The sequence below is a fragment of the Cnephaeus nilssonii genome (genome assembly GCF_951640355.1).
Source record: "Cnephaeus nilssonii genome assembly, chromosome: 12".
In the NCBI taxonomy this organism is placed as follows: domain Eukaryota; kingdom Metazoa; phylum Chordata; class Mammalia; order Chiroptera; family Vespertilionidae; genus Cnephaeus; species Cnephaeus nilssonii.
In genome coordinates, this window is record NC_137083.1 from 54,121,433 (window position 1) to 54,141,262 (window position 19,830).

The 19,830-nt window shown below is 44.2% G+C and overlaps 2 protein-coding genes across 2 annotated transcripts in view; one reads left to right on the forward strand and one right to left on the reverse strand.

Moving 5' to 3' along the window:
* IFT56 (intraflagellar transport 56) overlaps positions 1-2,248 on the reverse strand; it is a 53,283-nt gene extending 51,035 nt beyond the window's left edge. The window contains exons 1-2 of the mRNA XM_079786204.1: positions 2,115-2,248; positions 1,473-1,610 (exon numbers count right to left, since the gene is read on the reverse strand). Coding sequence (XP_079642330.1) covers positions 1,473-1,610; positions 2,115-2,117 — 141 coding nt within the window. The 5' untranslated portion in view covers positions 2,118-2,248. The remainder of the gene's footprint in view (positions 1-1,472; positions 1,611-2,114) is intronic.
* A 14,163-nt stretch (positions 2,249-16,411) lies between these two features.
* On the forward strand, positions 16,412-16,567 carry LOC307108599 (large ribosomal subunit protein eL39-like; the record flags this gene model as incomplete). The annotated part of the gene is made up of 1 exon (XM_079786743.1): positions 16,412-16,567. One exon carries the CDS (start codon positions 16,412-16,414, stop codon positions 16,565-16,567), a length of 156 nt encoding a protein of 51 aa, XP_079642869.1.
* Positions 16,568-19,830: the final 3,263 nt, after the last annotated feature.

Here is a 19,830-nt window from a genome sequence, read left to right on the forward strand (position 1 = left end):
TTTAAAGATGAGAAGACTGATTCAAAAAAGTTAAACAGCTCTAGCCGAGTAGCTCAGTTGGTTAGAGCATTGACTGATACACCAAGGTTGCCGATTCAGCCCCTGGTTAGGGCACATACATACAAGAAGCAACCAATGAATGCATAAATAAGTGGAACAAATCAACATTTCTCTCTCTATAAAATCAAATTTTTTAAAAAAGTTAACTAATCTGCTCCATACCAGATCACTAGGAGAAAAATGTAGGACTATCCATGGAAGACTGAGAAAGATATATAAAGCTAAATTAAAACAATTATTAAGTCTATAATGGTGCTTTGGAGAAATGACTGTGGTACAACATAAGCAGGCTTGCTGTCAAGCATCACCTGTACATTCTTTGGTGCACCCCTTCATTCTCCTTCACGCCCCTATAGCATGTGCTTTCCACAAAGCAGTTTCTCAAAGTGCACTGTCCTTGAACTACCTACATCAGACGCACTCAGGCTACTTGCCTAAAATACAGGCTCCTTAGCACCACTGTAGACTGATTCTGTAAAGAATCAGAATCCCTGTCCTGGTCGGGAGGCTCAGTTGTTTGGAGCTTTGTCCTGTGCACCACCTACGTTGCAGTTTCCATTCCTAGTTCAGGTGCATGGCCTTTGCTGTCTGTCTGCGGAGGGGACTCACCTCACATCTGATGTTTGTCGGAGGCAACCTCACCTCTGATGTTTCTCTCTCTCTCCCTCCTCTCTCTCAAAAAAATAATCCATCCGTCAGGCAGAAGCCCAGGAATATAAAGCACCGTAGGTGGTTCGGATAGATATTAAATTTAAGAACTACTGTCATAGAGATTGAAATATTTTCTGAAGATTTAGTATTTAAGACAATAAGCATGAAGCATAGTAGATTAAATTTAATCAAAATTTTATAACCTAGAACCAGTATAAATCATAAATTGGTCAGGGGTTGGGATAACCAATGTATGAACTGACACTGTATTAAATGACCCTCCATATTTTTAGGTTGGATTCACCCTCAGTGGGGCTAGATATAATTAAAAGTATCCCTCGATAAATATGTCTATCTTTTTAGTTCATCTTCTTTAAAAATATTTTTTTAATTGATTTCAGAGAGGAAGGGAGAGGGAGAGAGAAACATCAATGATGAGAATCATTGATTGGCTGCCTCTTGCACACCCCCTACTTGGGATCCTCGGGGAACCCCAGCATGTGTCCTGACTGGGAATCAAGCCATGACCTTCTGGTTCATAGATAGAGGCTCAACCACTGAGCCACACCAGCCGGGCCTATAGTTCATCTTTAACCAGGTTTATAGTTAACTTGGAAACTGGAATCTTTGCCTGACTAGACTCACAGAAAGCCCCAGAACGCACCCACCTGTTCCAACAGCGTAACCACCAGCAGCCACCCACGCATTCATCCCTATTCCTGGTGTTCACCTCCTAAGAAGTACCCTTCTTTGGACATTACCTCCAATAGGGTAATGGCTCCGGTGAAATCTCTTTGTGAAAGTAGCTCCTCTAGTTTTGGCATCTTCCTGCCTTTCTTCTTCCTTTTGTCAGTGTGGGGTAGGTCCCCACCTACGGCAGGTTTGGCCCTTGAAAGCATCTGTGAAAGAAACGACAGAAAGCTGTACGATCCAATTACGATGGTCCGTTTTAAACAGTGACAGCGCCAGCATTTACAAGTCAAATCCGTCACAAGGAACCCCAGAGAAGCCTATGGACCCCTTTTTGGTGACAAGTATTGTTACTAAAAGGGCCATCGCCCTGTACTGTGCTGAACCAAATAGCCGCTCCCAACTTCTTCATCTTCTCCAATTAGGGTGCGGTGAGAGATGCTTTCCTGAAGCGTCTGTCCTCCTAGCCTTCCTTCCCTGGGTCTGCTTTCCATGCCACGGGCAGCTCAGGTGCCGGAAGTAAAGAATCGGGAGGGAAGAAAGCACCGAGGTATTTACAGTTGCATCCCTGTCCCCCATGGGAACACGGGGAAGGCAGGGTCAACCGTCCTCTGCTGACACGTCTAGACTTTACCGACAGGGTGCTGGGAACCTCGAATCTGCAGCCCCAGGACATACTCAAAAGTTCTCCCTCCCTGTTCGGCGCCACTAACCATATTGGCGTCGGTCCTGTGAGTCCCCTCCGCAGACAGACAGCAAAGGCCAAGCCTTCGCGCTTCTCCGCATCCACAGCTCGCTCGGTCTCCACGGCAACCCCGCGGGGGGGTGGAGGGGGCTGGTCCGTTCGGAGAAGCGCTCCGAGGAGAACCGGTGCCTTTAGCTTCTTGGTTCCCGCGCCTCCGCCGCTGCAGGACTGGAAGTTCCTCTCGGGACGAGATCCTCGGATTGTTTTACTTCCTTTTTATTAAATTTTTGGGGTGACACAAAATTATACAGGTTTCAGGTGCACAATCATCTGTACACTGTATTGTGCTCACCGCCCCAAGCCAAGTCCCCTTCCATCACCATTTATTCCCCCCAAACCCTCCACCTCTCTCCACACCCCGCAATTACAACACTGTTGTCCGTGTCCGCGAGGGGTTTTCTTCTTCTTTTTTTTTACTCAATCTCTCCATTCCCCGCAGCTCAACTCCGCCCCCCCCCCCCCCCCGCACCAGCTGTCAGCCTGCTCTCTATGCGTGTACCTCTATTTTGCTTGTTCATTTTGTTCTTCAGAGAGCGACGTTTTCTGTGCTGCGAGCGAGAGTTTGATTCTATCTCTATGAGTTTAGGAAAAAGCAAATTAGAATGGCATTGCTTTTCAAATACAAGTTTCCTGGGAAAGTAATTTTCAAGGACCACTTCCGATTATCGACCGCGTGGGGCTCCATAGCAAACCCCCGCCGCTGCCTGGCACGTGATCTTGATCTCGGGCGGGTGCCGGAAGGTTAGGAAAAAAAATTCTGCTGAACCAAGGAAGCTGACGTGTGGAGGCGGGAGTTCTTCATAATACAGTTTCTTATTTCCATAGATACACCCGCACACAATAGGTACTGTAATCAAAATGTGTTGGTTGGACGACTTATCTTACCCCTGAACCCAGTTAGCACGGCTGCCAGGGTAGTCTAAAACCAACGTGTGCAATGTTAGAGCTGGAAGGGACCTTTAATGGACAGCTAGCTCAACGCTCAGAATTCACAGACTAAGGAACTAACATCTAGAGAAGTGAAGCAATTCTCCCAAATGGACAGGTAGCATAGTTGAACTGAGCTACATACCGCTCTGAATAACCAGCCCTATAGAGATTCAAGTATACCCTAAGCTCGTAGAAGGTGTGATTTCTTAAATTCTTTTTGCACCCTCCTTGAGCTCCAGCCCCTGCCTATCCCAGGCCCCACCCCTTGCCCTGCAATCACTTGGAGAATAAATGACTGCATATCTTAACTCAATGATATACCTTTTGTGCACACACAAACATCGGTATATAGAGACATACAGACAGGCAATGCACGGACTTCAGAGATGTACAAATTCACCAGCACTGTACTCTTCCCTCATCTCCCCCCAGCCTCTGGCGACTACTTATCTATTTTCTGTCCCTATGAATTTGCCTATTCTGGACATTCCACGTAAATGAAATTGTTAGGGGGCAGAAATAGAATAGTGGAGACTAGCTATAGTTATAAGAAATATTAATCATGCTCTTAACCGTGATTGTTCTGTTCTGAAAGAAAAGCACATCCTGACCTGGCTAGGAGTTGTACGTCCCGGGACCTGGAAGTGAACCTCGGAATGTGCTACTTTCTCCTTATTCGAGAACTGCCTATCATCGTGGAAAGATTAACAACCTTGTTGCTGAAACAATGAAGTTCCAGACTGTAATCACCCAGAGGTGCCCGCCCTTTACAACCCGCTGCCCACATTGCCCATAACTTGTAAATATGACACCTTGCCTTCTTCCCCATACCTGTAATTCCTACTTTCCCATGCAATCTCTGTCCTTCTCCTCAATATAAGCACATGGGGGTGGCAGGGAAGATAGAGCAGATTTGTGTGGATGACCTGCTGCTCTCCCATCCTGCTGGCGTTGTTGGAATAAATGCTTATAGATGATTCAACCCTGTCTTTGCTTAATTGGCTCAAGTACTGACTGGCATCCTGGACCCATTTGTTGTCCAGTTTCAAAATAATAGAAAGAGATGTCTAAATATTGAAAAACTTTTAAATCTGTCTGGCAAACTATTAAATAAAGTGTGTTATCCTCCTACCTTGACAAGTATACAATAATGAAGGTCAGGCTCCAGTTTAGAAATCTCTGACTTCTCAGAATTCTGTGCTGCAGGAGACATGTTGGGGAGAGCCATCCCAGCCCTCAGTCCAGGCTCTTCTCTCCTCAGCCCAGGCTCCATCCTGAACTAGGAGGGGCTTTGTGCATATGTGTGGATACCCAGGCCACAAATTCAAGTTCTAGTCACCCACTCACCTGTGAGCTATCAATCCCTGACACACATTAACCCTTTCTTTTAAAAAGCCTTTCAGGCCCAGCCAGTGTGGCTCAGTGGTTGAGCATTGACCCATGACCCAGGAGGTTATGGTTCGATTACTGGTGGGACACATACCTAGGTTGTGGGCTCCATTCCCAATAGGGGGGTGTACAGGAGGCAGCCAATCAATGATTCTCTCTCATCATTGATGTTTCTATCCTTTTCCCTTCCTCTCTGAAATAATATACATAAATTATATATATATGTGTGTGTGTGTGTGTGTGTGTGTATATATATATATATATATATATATATATATATACACACACACACACTAATAAAAGAGAAACATGCAAATTAACCAGCACTCCACTATACCAAGCCACGCCGACCAGCCAATCAGAGCAAGTATGCAAATTAACCCATCAAAGATGGCGGGTAAATTTGCATACACAGGCAGGGCAGGCAGCGCCATGGCCCGCCCCTGGGGATTCAGGTCCATCGGGGCCAGAGGAGGCCTGGCGGGCAGCACCAGACACCGCTGGCAAGGTACCAGTCCATCGGGGCCCTGGGAGGCGGGGTGGGCAGCGCCAGATGCCACCTGTGGGATCTGGGTCCATTGCAGGCCCCGGGAGGGGCAGCAGCCTGCCTAGCCACACCTGTGGGGCCTGGGAGGAGTGACTGGGCCTGCTTAGCCACTCCCATGGGGCCCACGGGAACATCACAGCCCAGGGGAGGTATGGCCAGCCCGCCTAGCCACTCTGTGGGGCCCCGGGAACATCACAGGCATGGGGTTGCTGAGACCCAGACAGGGCCTCTGGCCACAGATTCACAGCTTCACGGAGACCAACTCTACCAGGCAGCCCAGTGGCCATGTGGCTGGGCCACAGGGTGCCCGTTCAAGATGTGACACAGAGAGGAGGTGCGGGAGGAAATCCAGAGAATGGGATGTGGGGGTTCAAGACTCACTTCCTTTGGGGTGTGTCCTTCTTGGTCTTGGTTCTTTTCTTTCGGGCCTGGAGCCCAAGCACTGCAGGGGAGAGGGATGGATGGAGGCCGAATGTGGAAGAAGAGGCACGAGGCACGAGGCACAAGGCTCGACTGCGGGGCTGCCTGAGGGCGGCTCCAGGGCGAGTGCCTCAGCTTTGGCAAAGCGGCTGGCCAGGAGGCGGGTGTTCCAAGGGGCGCCGAGCAGCGCCTCACCATCGGTCTATGAGGACACCCCACACAGGCGCTGCCTTCGCCAGCAGGCTCTAGGTGACATCTGCAAATGCTACTGCAACCTCTAGCATTCTGGACAAAGAACTGACCCTGTGCCCCTCTGGGTACCAGGCTTGCTAGGAGTGTGCTGTCACCAATGCCATAGATCAAAGGCAAAAACCTGGCAAGGCGGGATGCACAGAGGGGGCTCGGGCTGGGGCAGGGGACTGGCAGGCAGGGATCTGCCTCGCCAGCAGAGAGAGAGGTCCTGCAGTGGCCCCAAGACGTGGGTGGGCCCGGCCAGGGATCAAGGGGCATGGAAGGACACCGGGGCGGAGGGGCAAGGACCCGCAACCCTGAGGCAGGGGTTGAGGGGCGGTGCCACCTCAGTGGAGGGGTGCCGCACTGCAGGGTACTGGACTGACTGAAGTGATTCAGAGAAGCTCCCAGTGCTAACAGGAGTTTCCCAGTGCCTTCACTGAGCTTTGATGGCCAATTGAGATACTATATAAGGAAAATGAGGGAAGAAGTGAGAAAGAAAAGGAAAGGCGAACAACACAAAAGAAAGACTGGAAGGAACCTATAAACCCGTTGTCACGTAAATAGGGAATATAGTCAATAGTGTTGTAATGATGGTATGATGCCAGGTGGGTACTGGAAATGTCGGGGAACACTTTGTAAAGTATATGATTGTCTAACCACTATTCTGTAACTAATATAAAACCTGAAACCAATACAAAATAATATTGAATGTAAAGAAATTAAAATTGGAGTGAAATTTTTATAAATTTCAAAGTTTAAATAAAGGCTGTAAAGGAAGGAAGGGGGAGAATAAAAATAGTGTTTTTCATTTTACCACTTTATTGTCTTTTCAGTACATGAAAAAGACAGTTGTCTTTATATGGTGCTTTTATACTTTTCTTTTCTTTTTAAAAAAAATATATTTTATTGATTTTTTACAGAGAGGTAGGGAAAGAGATAGTTAGAAACATCGATGAGAGAGAAACATCGATCAGCTGCCTCCTGCACACCTCCTACTGGGAATGTGCCCGCAACCAAGGTACATGCCATTGACTGGAATCGAACCTGGAACCCTTCAGTCCGCAAGCTGACGCTCTATCCACTGAGCCAAACCAGTTAGGGCGCTTTTATACTTTTCTAAGTCAATTCTCATTTTAATTTCAGGGCAACTTAAAGACAAGATAATTATTCTCTCCACTATTCAAAGAAAGGAAATCTTGATGTCTGGTCCAAATGATTCAATCATCAAGCCCTTATTGTAAAGCAGGGTTAGTAAAATTTTCTGTGAAGGGTCATATGTATACTAATAAAAGCCTTGGGGGTGATCAGGCCAGCAGGGGAGGGTAGTTGGGGGCAATCAGGCCGGTAGAGGAGCAGTTAGGGGGCAATCAGGCAGGCAGGCCAGCGGTTAGGAGCCTGCAGTCCCGGATTGTGAGAGGGATGTCCGAATGCAAGTTTAGGGATCTGGCCTAAACCTGCATTCGGACATCCCCCGAGGGGTCCCAGATTGGAGAGGGTGCAGGCTGGGCTGAGGGACACCCTGCCCAGTGCACAAATTTCGTGTACCAGGCCTCTAGTCCATAATAACAAGAAATGCCATAACTTCTTACTGTATTTCACAGTTTTTAAGCAACTCATGACCCTGATGAATAACAGCGACATGATTCCAAGGATGCAAAGTCATCTTCACTGTACACCAGGGCGTAAGTGCAGTAACAGGGACTAGGTGACTAGGACTTGCATTTGTGGCCTGGAACACCACGCTGAGCTTAGAGCTGGATTACTTTTTAAAAATATATATTTTTAGTTGATTTTAGAGGGAGAGGAATGGGGAGAGAGAGAAACATTGATTGGCTGCCTCTACATGCCCCGTACTGAGGAAAGAGCCTTCAACCCGGGCATGTGCCCTGACCTGGAATCAACCTGGCAACTTCTCCTTGCTCAACCAACTAAGCCCACCAGCCAGGGCCAGGGCTGGATTATTTTTTACAATCACTCAGAAACTGCTCTTCTATTGCAAGTGCAATGAAGTTGCTAGTTCCAACTTTGCCTCTTTGCTTTAGTGTGTCTGTGTTATGTGTTTCATAACACCTGGGTGAGTATTAGAGCTGTAGTTGGGAATAACTGCTTTTTCTCAAGTACACTCAATGAATGCCATATTCTGCCCTTCATAATTATAGCCACGGTTCAAACAGCCTCTACAAGGATTTAGAGGCTTAAAGCGGTATCTCAAACTGCTGAAAAACACATCATTTCAATAGATTTAGCAAGTTCAACAGGGTTGTTTACACCATTATCAGCCAATACTTCCCTTGGATCTTGCTGTGAGGGGGATCTGGGCTCTGACCACACCCTATACCAGGTATGAAGAAACCATGGAGCTAAGGGGTTGTTAAATAAATATAACTATCATGGCTGAAAGTCTTTTTAAACATTTGTATTTATTTATTTATTTTATATACTAGAGGCCCGGTGCACGAAATTCATGCACTGGGGAGGGTGTCCCTCAGCTCAGCCTGCACCCTCTCCAATCTGGGACCCCTCGGGGGATGTCCGAATGCAGGTTTAGGCCCGATCCCTAAACCTGCAGTCGGACATCCCTCTCACAATCCAGGACTGCTAGCTCCTAACCGCTGGCCTGCCTGCCTGATTGCCCCCTAATTGCTCCTCTGCCGGCCTGATTGCCCCCAACTACCCTCCCCTGCTGGCCTGATCACCCCCAAGGCTTTTATTAGTATACATATGACCCTTAACAGAAAATTTTACTAACCCTGCTTTACAATAAGGGCTTGATGATTGAATAATTTGGACCAGACATCAAGATTTCCTTTCTTTGAATAGTGGAGGGAATAATTATCTTGAGGATATGGAAAAGGACCAACTAGAAATTAAACATACACTGACTGAAATAAAAAATATTATACAGACACCCAACAGCAAACTAGAGGAACGCAAGAATCAAGTCAAAGATTTGAAATACAAAGAAGCAAAAATCACTCAACTGGAAAAGCTAAAAGAAAAAAGAATCAAAAAATTTGAAGATAGTGTAAGAAGTCTCTGGGACAACTTCAAGCGTACCAACATCCGAATTATGGGGGTGCCAGAAGAAGAGAGAGAGCAAGACACTGAAAACCTATTTGAAGAAATAATGACCGAAAACTTCCCCCACCTGGTGAAAGAAATAGACTTACAAGTCCAGGAAGCGCAGAGAACCCCAAACAAAAGGAATCCAAAGAGGACCACACCAAGACACATCATAATTAAAACGCCAAGAGCCAGGGCGAGTGGAGACAACTAGAAAAGGCCTCAGCCCATTTTTTTAAATGGCCCAATGCGAGATAATAAGACCTAGGCGACCTATGAGGCAACTATTAATCCATAGTACCCAGCCAATGAGGAACCAGAGGAGGGACTCTTGTACCTTGGGGATAAATAGGCTGTGATCACTACTCCATGTGTGCCTGTACAACCAGAGACCCCCTCTCAAGAATGTATTAAAAGGCACGTTTTCACCATTAAAAAAATGCCAAGAGCAAAAGACAAAGAGAGAATATTAAAAGCAGCAAGAGAAAAACAGTTACCTACAAGGGAGCATCCATATGACTGTCAGCTGGTTTCTCAGCAGAAACTATGCAGGCCAGACGGGAGTGGCAAGAAATATTCAAAGTGCTGAATAGCAAGAACCTACAACCAAGATCACTCTACCCAGCAAAGCAATCATTCAGAATTGAAGGGCAGATAAAGAGCTTCACAGATAAGGAAAAGCTAAAGGAGTTCATCACCACCAAACCAGTATTATATGAAATGCTGAAAGGTATTCTTTAAGAAGAGGAAGAAGAAGAAAAAGGTAAAGATAAAAATTATGAACAACAAATACTTATCTATCAACAAGTGAATCTAAAAATCAAGTGAATAAAAAAATCTGATGAACAGAATAAACTGGTGAATATAATAGAATCAGGGGCATAGAAAGGGAGTGGACTGACAATTCTCGGGGGGGAAGGGGTGTGGGGGGTGCGGGAAGAGACTGGACAAAAATCGTACACCTATGGATGAGGACAGTGGAGGGGGGGGTAAGGGCAGAAGGTGGGGTGGGAACCAGGTGGAGGGGAGCTATGGGGGGAAAAAGAGGAACAATTGTAATAATCTGAACAATAAAGATTTATTAAATTAAAAAAAAGAGAAAAATAACTTTTTGAATCTTCATAAGAGGATATGACCTGGCCAGTGTGGCTCAGTGGTTGAGCATCAACCTATGAACCAGGAGGTCACAGTTCGATTCTTGGTCAGGGCACATGCCCAGGTGCAGGCTCCATCCCTGATGGGGTGAGTGCAGAAGGCAGCCAATCCATGATTCTCTCTCATCATTGATATTTCTGTCTCTCTCTCCCTCTCCCTTCCTCTCTGAAATCTATAAAAATAATATTTTTTTAAAAGAGGATATGAGCCGAAACCGGTTTGGCTCAGTGGATAGAGCGTCGGCCTTCGGACTGAAAGGTCACAGGTTCGATTCCGGTCAAGGGCATGTACCTTGGTTGCGGGCACATCCTCAGTAGTGGGTGTGCAGGAGGCAGCTGATTGATGTTTCTCTCTCATCGATGTTTCTAACTCTCTATCCCTCTCCCTTCCTCTCGGTAAAAAAATCAATAAAAATTTATTAAAAAAAAAAAGAGGATATGAAAATTTACTCAAGTGAAATAAAATATTTGAAAGTTAAAAAAAAATAAAAACAAATTTTATTCCACGGCCTCCTAGTGAGTTTTATGGACTCTCAGGGAGAGGACCCCGTTTTTAATAGTTCTAAGTAAGAGCAAGAATGACTCCAGGATTAAATATTTGAAAATATAGTCCTTAAACAAGTATGTTTATCCATTATTTTAAAATATCTTATATTTTTTTATTACAAAAGTACTACCTATTCACCATGGAAAATTTGGAAGATACTGAGAATAAAAATGAATAAAATGTAAATTATCTATAAGTTTATAAGCAAGAAATAACAATAATGGTTTGCTTTTTAAAAAGTATTTAACCAGTATAAAGGATAATATGGCTGAACTGCTAATATATTGGAGACCTACCTAATAAGAAATCTGTAGGTGATAACTGTTGAAGCTAGGTGATAAGTACATGAGTGTTTATTTTATAATTTTATTTTTGTATAGAAATTTTCCATAACCCACAATAAAAAAAGATGTCTATTTTAAAACTCCTAAGTTCTTCTTTATGGCCAACTTTTTCACTGAAATGAGCTAAAGATATGGGAGTCAGTATTTATTTAAATAAAAAAATAACTTTCATTTATACCAGTTAAAATTAAGTGGATTTGTCTATGTGAAGATACTGAGAAAAAGAATTTTCAACTTCTGATTGCTAATGTAACTATTTATTTGGTGAAAACATAATTGGAAAATCAGAAAGTAATATCCTACATAATAAAAGGGTAATATGCAAATTAACCATCACTCCGCTACGCCCACGATTGGGCCGGCGGGAGGTGCGGGGGGCGGGACTCGGGGTTATTTCTCCCGGGGTGGCTGATTGGGCCAGCGGGAGAAGTGGGGGGCGGGGACTTGCAAGTCCCCGCCCCCCAATCCTCCAGCTGGCGCGAGCAGCCGCCAGGCCGCTGAGCGGGAAACGATGGGGCCTGTGGCAGGTGCGGGTGGCGGGACTTGGGGTGGCCGATCGTGCCGGCGGGAGGCATGGGCGGCGGGGGCTGGCGCGATTGGCCGCTGCGCCACTGAGCAGGGACCGATGGGGCCAGCGGAAGGCACGGGCAGTGGCACTCTGGGTGGCCGATAGCGCCGGCAGGAGTTGCTCCGATCGGCGGGTGGCCAGAGCCAAGGCCTGGGTCCCAGGTGCCAGAGGAAAACTAGTGCCGGCGGAAAACTGGTGCCGGCAGCCAGGTGAAGGAAGGTCTATTGCACGAATCTTCATGCAACGGGCTTCTAGTAAGCATGATAAAATGTTTACAGGAAAAATACCAGGCATTGCAATCTGTGAGCCTTGAGAGGAGGAACTCCTTGTATCAACTGGCTGCTGAGATGTATGATCCTGAGGAGGCCTGCTTCAGTTCCTCCCCTAGTCCCATGGTCGGCAAACTGCGGCTCGCGAGCCACATGCGGCTCTTTGGCCCCTTGAGTGTGGCTCTTCCACAAAATACCACGACCTGGGAGAGTCTATTTTGAAGAAGTGGCGTTAGAAGAAGTTTAAGTTTAAAAAATTTGGCTCTCAAAAGAAATTTCAATCCTTGTACTGTTGATATTTGGCTCTGTTGACTAATGAGTTTGCCAACCACTGCCCTAGTCCCTTAGCCTCAAGCAAGACCTGAACAGATGTGACATAGTGTTGTGTGCTTTAGAGCCCGTAAGACCTGGATTAGAACCTTGCCTCCACCTCCCCCCATCCCCACCCCATGCTAACCTCTCCAAGTTTTTGTTTTCTGAGGTAAGAAAACCCATCTCACTGATATGCTTAAGACTCATCTGACATCATTTACAAGCAAGAGGCAGTATAATAGTATAATAGTTAAGTGTGCAGCCTCTGGAGGTAGACTGCCTGGGTTCAGTTCTTGGCTCTATCACTTGTTTTAGCTGTTGACTGGGGCAAGTCACTTAACCTCTCTGGGCCTTGATTTTCTCACCTGATAATAATAATAAAAGTGCCTACCTCCTAGGTTCATTGATTATGAAAGTGCACAGGAAGAAAAATTATTTTCTACCCAAATTCTTCTGGCTGATATAACAATCAAATTGACATGAGACAAATAACCAGGAGAAAATAAATTTATTACATTTGTATATATGGAGGTTCCATAAGAAACTGGGACCTGAGGACAAAACAAGCACTTAAAGCTTATATGCTATCTTGAACTGTGTAGAAAGGGGGGTTGTGGTTTGGGACTTCAAAGGAGAGGAAATTGCCCTGGCCAACTAACTCAGTTGGTTAGAGCATTGTCCGGATGCACCAGGGTTTCAGTTCAGTTTCCTGTCTGTTGGGGCACATACAGGAAGCAACTAGTGTGTGAATGGATGAATGGAACAACAAATTGATCTCTCTCTATTTCTCTCTCACTCTCTGTCTCTTTCTCTCTGTCTCTCTCTGTCTGTCTGTCTGTCTCTCTCTCTCTCTCTCTCTCGTCCCCCTTTCTCTCTCTGTAATCAATTTTAAAAATTTAAAATAACAAAAATAATGGGGAGTAAAGCAATTCCCATGAACATGTAAAAGCAAATGTTTGTTAGACAAATATTTGTTGGGCCATCTTCAACAATGGACACGAGAGAGGACTTTGATCAGACTTGTTTTGTAAGGTTCTTCCCTGCCTGTTACACTTAGTTCATATTAAACTGTACTTATCTGTAATGATATCTCCCTTCTTAGAACAGGTCCTCTATCTCAATTCTTTTAGGCAGTTAGGGGGAAAGTAGGTCAAAGCTTCTTCCTGAGTCTTTTGTTTCTTAAAAATAACCAGTTTACAGACACTGGTGGTGGTCATCTTTCTCAGGCAAACCTTTGCTATCCAGGTGGTTTTTGCCTGGGGGGAAGACATTTGACCCATCTTATTGGAAAATCCCTTGCCCCACCCTGTGAAGTTTCTGAGGCCCATTAAGAGACTGAAAATAACAATTAGCTTCCAGGTAGAAGCAATAGTCCCACCCGGTTTGAAAACCTCTCACCACATCTGTGGACCATTGCCTGAGACTATTCTAGACTGAATCCAATCAGTCTGTAGGCAGAGGCAGGTCTCTGGAGGCTTTGATCTAATTAGTCAGAAAGAGCAGTTTGGGTCCCCACCGCAGACACCATCCCAGACTGCTCAATGAGGCAAAAGCCAGTGGGACCCCAAGAGCCTACAGCTGACACCTATAGGACCAGCTCCATGGGGGAAGGGAGCACAGCTCAGAACAGGGACAAACAAGATGTGAGATTCAAGACACATCCAGCCTTTGGACTAATGAGTCCTTGACCACTGAACTATTAGGGGATTCTACCTCTTGGACCTCAATCAGGTTGCTCAGGGCCAGAAAAGGGCAGTGACTCACATTCACCTGCACTAGAGAAGCTCCCAGGAGGCCCAGGATAGACACAACCAGGGACCAGATTCAACAACATCAGAGAAAAATCTAGTGAGCCCCACAAATAGTGTACCCAAAGCACCTGTATAACAGTTGGCACAACGACATTGGAGTTGAAGTTCACTGGCAGCAAGTCGGAGGGGAAATCCCTCCCACAAACAGGACATCAACAGTCAAGTCACAATTACAACAGCAGAGCCCAATCAGCGCACACAAGGAGCATTCTTAGAAATCCAGCTCAGGTGAACAAAGACTACTTCACTGGACCCCCCATGACACTTTCTACATAAGGCCATCCCATAAAGACTGGGAGGCATAACAGTTCTATATAATACATAGAAGGAAATACAAAGAAAGAACTAAAATGGGAAGACAAAGAAACAACCCCCAAATGAGAGAAAAGAAGGAATCTCTAGAAAAAGAACTAAATAAGATGGAGGTAAGCAACCTATCAGACATAGAGTTCAAACAATGATTATAAAGATGCTTAAGAAACTTAGTGCAAATTGCAACAGCATGAAAAAGGAAATAGAGGCCATGAAAAAGAACCAGACAGAAATGAAGAATGATATATCTGACATCAAGAACACACTGAAGGGATTAAAAGTAGATCAGATGAAGCAGAGGACCAAATCAGCGATTTGGATGACAAGGTAGAAATAAATACCCAATTAGAGCAACAAATAGAAAAAAGTATTAAAAAGCAGGAAGATAGCTTAAGGGAGTTCTGGGACAACATGAAACATAACAACATCTGCATTACAGGAATACCAGAAGGGGAAGAGGGTGAGCAAGGAACAGAGAACCCATTAAAAGAAATAATGACACACACACACAGAGACACACAATAAAAAAAAAGAAATAATGACAGAAAACTTGCCCAACCTGGTTAAGGTAAATGTCACACAAGTGCAGGAGGCACAGAGAGTCCCAATCAAGATGAACCCAAACAGACCCACACCTAGACACATCATAATTAAAATGGCAAATGGCCCTAACCTGTTTGGCTCAGCGGATAGAGCGTCGGCCTACAGACTGAAGGGTCCCAGGTTCGATTCCGGTCAAGGGCACACGCCCCGTTTGTGGGCTCGATCCCCAGTGGGGTCGTGCAGGATGAAGAAATGTTAAAGGGACCAGTGTAAGAAGGGGGAAAAAAAAAGGAGAGAGAAAGGAGCACAGGCATAAAGAAAATAAAAATGCCTCACAGGGAAAGCAGGAGAGGGTGGGATAAGGGGAGGGTGCGGGTAAGAGATTAACCAAAGGACTTATATGCACGCATATAAGCATAGCCAATGGACACAGACAGTAGCGGGGAGTGGGCCTGTGCCGAAGAGCGGGAGTGGGCGAAGAGAGGTCAATGGGGGAAAAAGGAGACATACGTAATACTTTCAACAGTAAAGAATTTGAATTAGCCCTACCCAGTTTGGCTCAGTGGATAGAGCATCGGCCTTCAGACTAAAGGGTCCCAAGTTTGATTCCAGTCAAGGGCAAATGCCAGGTTTGTGGGCTCAATCCCCAGTGGGGTCGTGCAGGAGGCAGCCAATCAATGACTCTCTCTCATTATTGATGTTTCTATCTCTCTCTCCCTCTTCCTTCCTCTCTGAAATCAATAAAAATATATTTCAAAAAAAGAATTTAAATTAAAAAATAAAAATAAAAATGGCACCCTGCCAGTGTGGCTCAGAGTTTGAGTGTTGACCTCTTTTGAACCAGGAGGTCACAATTCAATTCTGAGTCAGAGCACATGCTCCGTTTGCAGGCTCCATCCCCAGTGTGGACTGTGCAGGAGGCAGCCAATCAATGATTCTCTCTTACCATCGATTTTTCTATTTCTCTCTTCCTCTACCTTCCTCTCTGAAATCAATAAAAATATTTTTTTAAAAAAGAAAAGAAAAATGGCAATAAGTAAATACTTATCAATAATAACCTTAAGTGTAAATGGATTAAATGTTTCAGTCAAAAGACGTAGGTTGACTGAATGAATAAGAAAACATGACCCATGCCCTGACCAGTTTGGCTCAATGGATAGAGCGTTGGCCTGCGGACTGAAGGGTCCCAGGTTCGATTCCATCAAGGGCATGTACCTTGGTTGTGGGCACATCCCCGGTGGGGGTTGTGCGGGAGGCACCTGATTGATGTTTCTCTGTCATCGATGTTCCTAACTCTCTGTCCCTCTCCCTTCCTCTCTGTAAAAAATCAATAAAATATATTAAAAAAAAATAAAAATGTTAAAAAAAGAAAAGCCCAGAGGAAGTAGAAAGAAGGAAATAATAAAGATTAGAATGGAAATAAATGACAGACATAAAAAAAAAAAAACAACAGTACAAAAGATCAATAAATTCAAGAGCTGGTTCTTTGAAAAGATAAACAAGATTGATAACTCCTAGCCAGACTCATCAAGAAACAAAGAGAGAGGACCCAAATAAATAAAATCAGAAATGAAAGAGGTGATATAACAACAGACATCACAGAAAGGATTGTAAGAAAATACTATGAACAACTATATGCCAACAAACTGGACAACCTGGTTGAAATGAACAAATTCCTAGAAACATACAATCTTCCAAAACTCAACCAGGAAGAATCAGAAAACCTGAGTAGGTCATTGACAACTGATGAAATTGAAGCCGTAATTTAAAAACTTTGAGCAGCTCTTTCTCCGCCATCGAGGGGCATGTCTTCTCCTTCACTATGTCTTCCCACAAGACTTTCAGGATCAAGAGATTTCTGGCCAAGAAACAAAAGCAGAATCAGCCCATTCCCCAATGGATTCGGATGAAAACTGGCAATAAAATCGGGTACAACTCGAAGAGGAGACATTGGAGAAGAACCAAACTGGGCCTATGAGGAATCACACATGAGAGATGACTCACAAATTTATGCTGTATCCAGGTTGCCTACACCTTTAAATGATTGAAAAGATCGCTACTGTCTGGACAGTTGGGGCATTTTAAGGAAAATTAATGGACTCATGATTTTGTTCTGTTGATTCCCCCCCCCCCCTGCAGTTGTAGGTTGGTTCAGTAATAAATGTGTGAGACCTTTTAAAAAATAAATAAATAAATAAAAACTTCCAGCGAACAAAAGTCCTGGACCCAATGGGTTTACAGGTGAATTTTACCAAAAATTCCAACTATTCCAAAAAATTCAAGAGGAAGGAATACTTCCAAGCTCTTTTTACAAAACCACCATTATCCTAATTTAAAAACCAGATAAAGATACTACAAAGAAAGAAAATTACAGGCCAATATCCCTGATGAACACAGATGCTAAAATCCTCAACAAAATATTAGCAAATCAGCCTTAGCTGGTTTGGCTCAATCCATAGAGTGTTGACCTACCTGTGGACTGAAGGGTTTCAGTTTCGATTCTGGTCAAGGGCACATGCCCAGGTTGCATGCTCCATAAATTCAGGGGGCATGCAGGAGGCAGCTGATCAATGATCCTCTCTCATCATCATTGATGTTTCTATCTCTCTCTCTCCCTCTCTCTTCCTCTCTGAAATCAATAAAAATATGTTAGCAAATCAGATCCAGCAATATATTAAAAAGATCATACACCATGATCAAGGCCGGTACAATATTCACAAATAAATAAATGTGGTACATCACATAAATGAACTTAAAGATAAAAAACCACATGTTTCTATCAATAGATGCAGAAAAGCATTCAACAAAATCCAGCACCCTTTTTTGATAAAAACTCTCAGCAAAGTGGGAATAGAGTTATCATAATAACATAATAAAAGCCGTCTATAACAGACCTACAGCCAACATAATAAAGGCTATATATGACAGACCTACAGCCAACATAATATTCAATAGGCAAAAACTAAAAGTGTTTCCCTTAAGAACAGGAACAAGACAAGGATGTCCCCTTTCACCACTCTTACTCAATATAGTATGGAAGTCCTAGCCATAGCAATTAGACAAAAAAAAAAAAAAAAAAAAAAGAGATAAAAGGCATTCAAATTGGAAAGGAGGAAGTAAAACTCTCATTATTCACAGATGACATGATATTGTACATAAAAAAAACCTAAAGACGCCCTAGCCGGTTTGGCTAAGTGGATAGAGCATCAGCCTGCAGACTAAAGGGTCCCAGGTTTGATGCCTGGGTTGTGGGCTCGATCCCCAGTAGGCGGCGTGTAGGAGGCAGCCGATCAATGATTCTCTCTCAGCATTGATGTTTCTATCTCTCTCTCCCTCTCCCTTCCTCTCTGAAATCAATAAAGAAATATATATTTTTAAAAAACTCCACCAAGAAACTAGTAGACTTAATAAATGTATTTGGCAAGGTAGCAGGATACAAAACCAACATCCACAAATTGATGGCCTTTTTATACACCAGTAATGAACTCTCATAAAGAGAAACTAAAAAAGCAATCCCATTTACCATTGCAACAACAAAAAAATAAGATACCTAGGAATAAACTTAACCAAGGAGGTTAAGGATCTGTACCTGGAAAACTATAGGACATTGAAAAAAGAAATAGAGGAAGATACAAACAAATGGAAGTGTACACCATGTTCATGGATTGGAAGAATTAATCATTAAAATGTCTACTACCCAAAGCAATCTACAGATTGAACACAATCTCTATTAAAATACCAATGGCATACATCACAGAGCTAGAACAAATACTCTAAAAATTTATATGGACCCATAAAGACCCTGAATTGCTGCAGCAATCTTGAGAAAGAAGAACAAAATAGGAGGGATCACAAACTGTACTACAAAGCCATTATAACCAAAACAGCCTGGTACTGGCATAAGATCAGGCATATAGACCAATGGATCAGAACAGAGACCCCAGAAATTGACCCACACCACTACGGTCAATTAATATTTGACAAAGGAGGTAAGAGCATACAATGGAGCAAAGACAGTCTCTTCAACAAATGGTGCTGGGTTTCATATCTATGTTTCTCTCTTCTCCTTCCCTCTCTCTAAAAATCAATAAACTTTTTAAAAAAATTTCTTTATTGATTAAGGTATCACATATTTGTCCTCATCCCCCCATTCCCATCCCACACCCCTCCCCACACATGCCCCCACCCCCCTGTTGTCCTTACCCATTGGTTAGGCTTGTATGCTTGCCCACAAGTCCTTTGGTTGATCTCTCCCCCCTACCCCCACCCTCCCCTACCCTCCCTCTGAGGCCCGACAGTCTGATCCATGCCTCCTTGTTTCTGGGTCTGTTCTTGTTCATCAGTCTATGTTGTTCATCATTTCCCCTAGATGAGTGAGATCATGTGCTATTAGAAATACACTTATGACGAAAGAGATACCATTGGAAAGAATGTTTCCGCTGCAATATTCTTTGCTTTCCGCTTGAAGATCGACTATGCCACCCCCGACCATGACACTGTGTCAGAGGGATGATTTTGAGCTGGAGGCAACAAGAATCAACAGACACAAGAGGAGTTCTCTGCACTCACCTTATCTGCCTAAAAGCAGTGTATTCCCCTTTGAGGAAGGTGCCCCTTCCCCAACCAGAGAGAAGAGTGAAGAAAGAAGGCAGGGTATTGTCAGCACCAAGATGGGTTTGCACGTAGAGCCCAGATTTTCCGTCAGTTTCCCCATATATTTCCTAGTGTAAGAAATATGCCTCTGATTTATCTTCATAGAAAAGAAACAGCATGTGGCCAGGTGGCTGCTGCTGAATTTCCCCAGAGCAAACAGGATGTGGGGGTGGGGAGAGAGGATGAGAGCTGTACACGTAGCACACGTAGCACACGTCCTAGAGGCGACTAGAGAAGGCCCCAGCCTATTTTTTTTTTTTTTAAATAACCCAATGGGAGACAGCAAGACCTAGGCGACCTATTAGGAAATAGGTGATCAAATAGTACTCAGCCAACGAGGAACTGGAGGAGAGTCCAAATGAATAGGCTATAGTCCTTGCCCTACACACGATCCTGTAAAATGGGCTGTAAAATGGGCGCCTGTTCTTGAGAGTGTTATTAAAAGTCTCATTTTTGCCAAAAAAAATAAAAATACACTTATAAGAACCGAAAATGAGACAAGCAATAATGGTTATGGTGAAAGGCAAATGAATCAGTCTGTAGTGAGTTTCTTTCTGGGCCAAGAGTTCTTTTGAGACCCACCTTTAA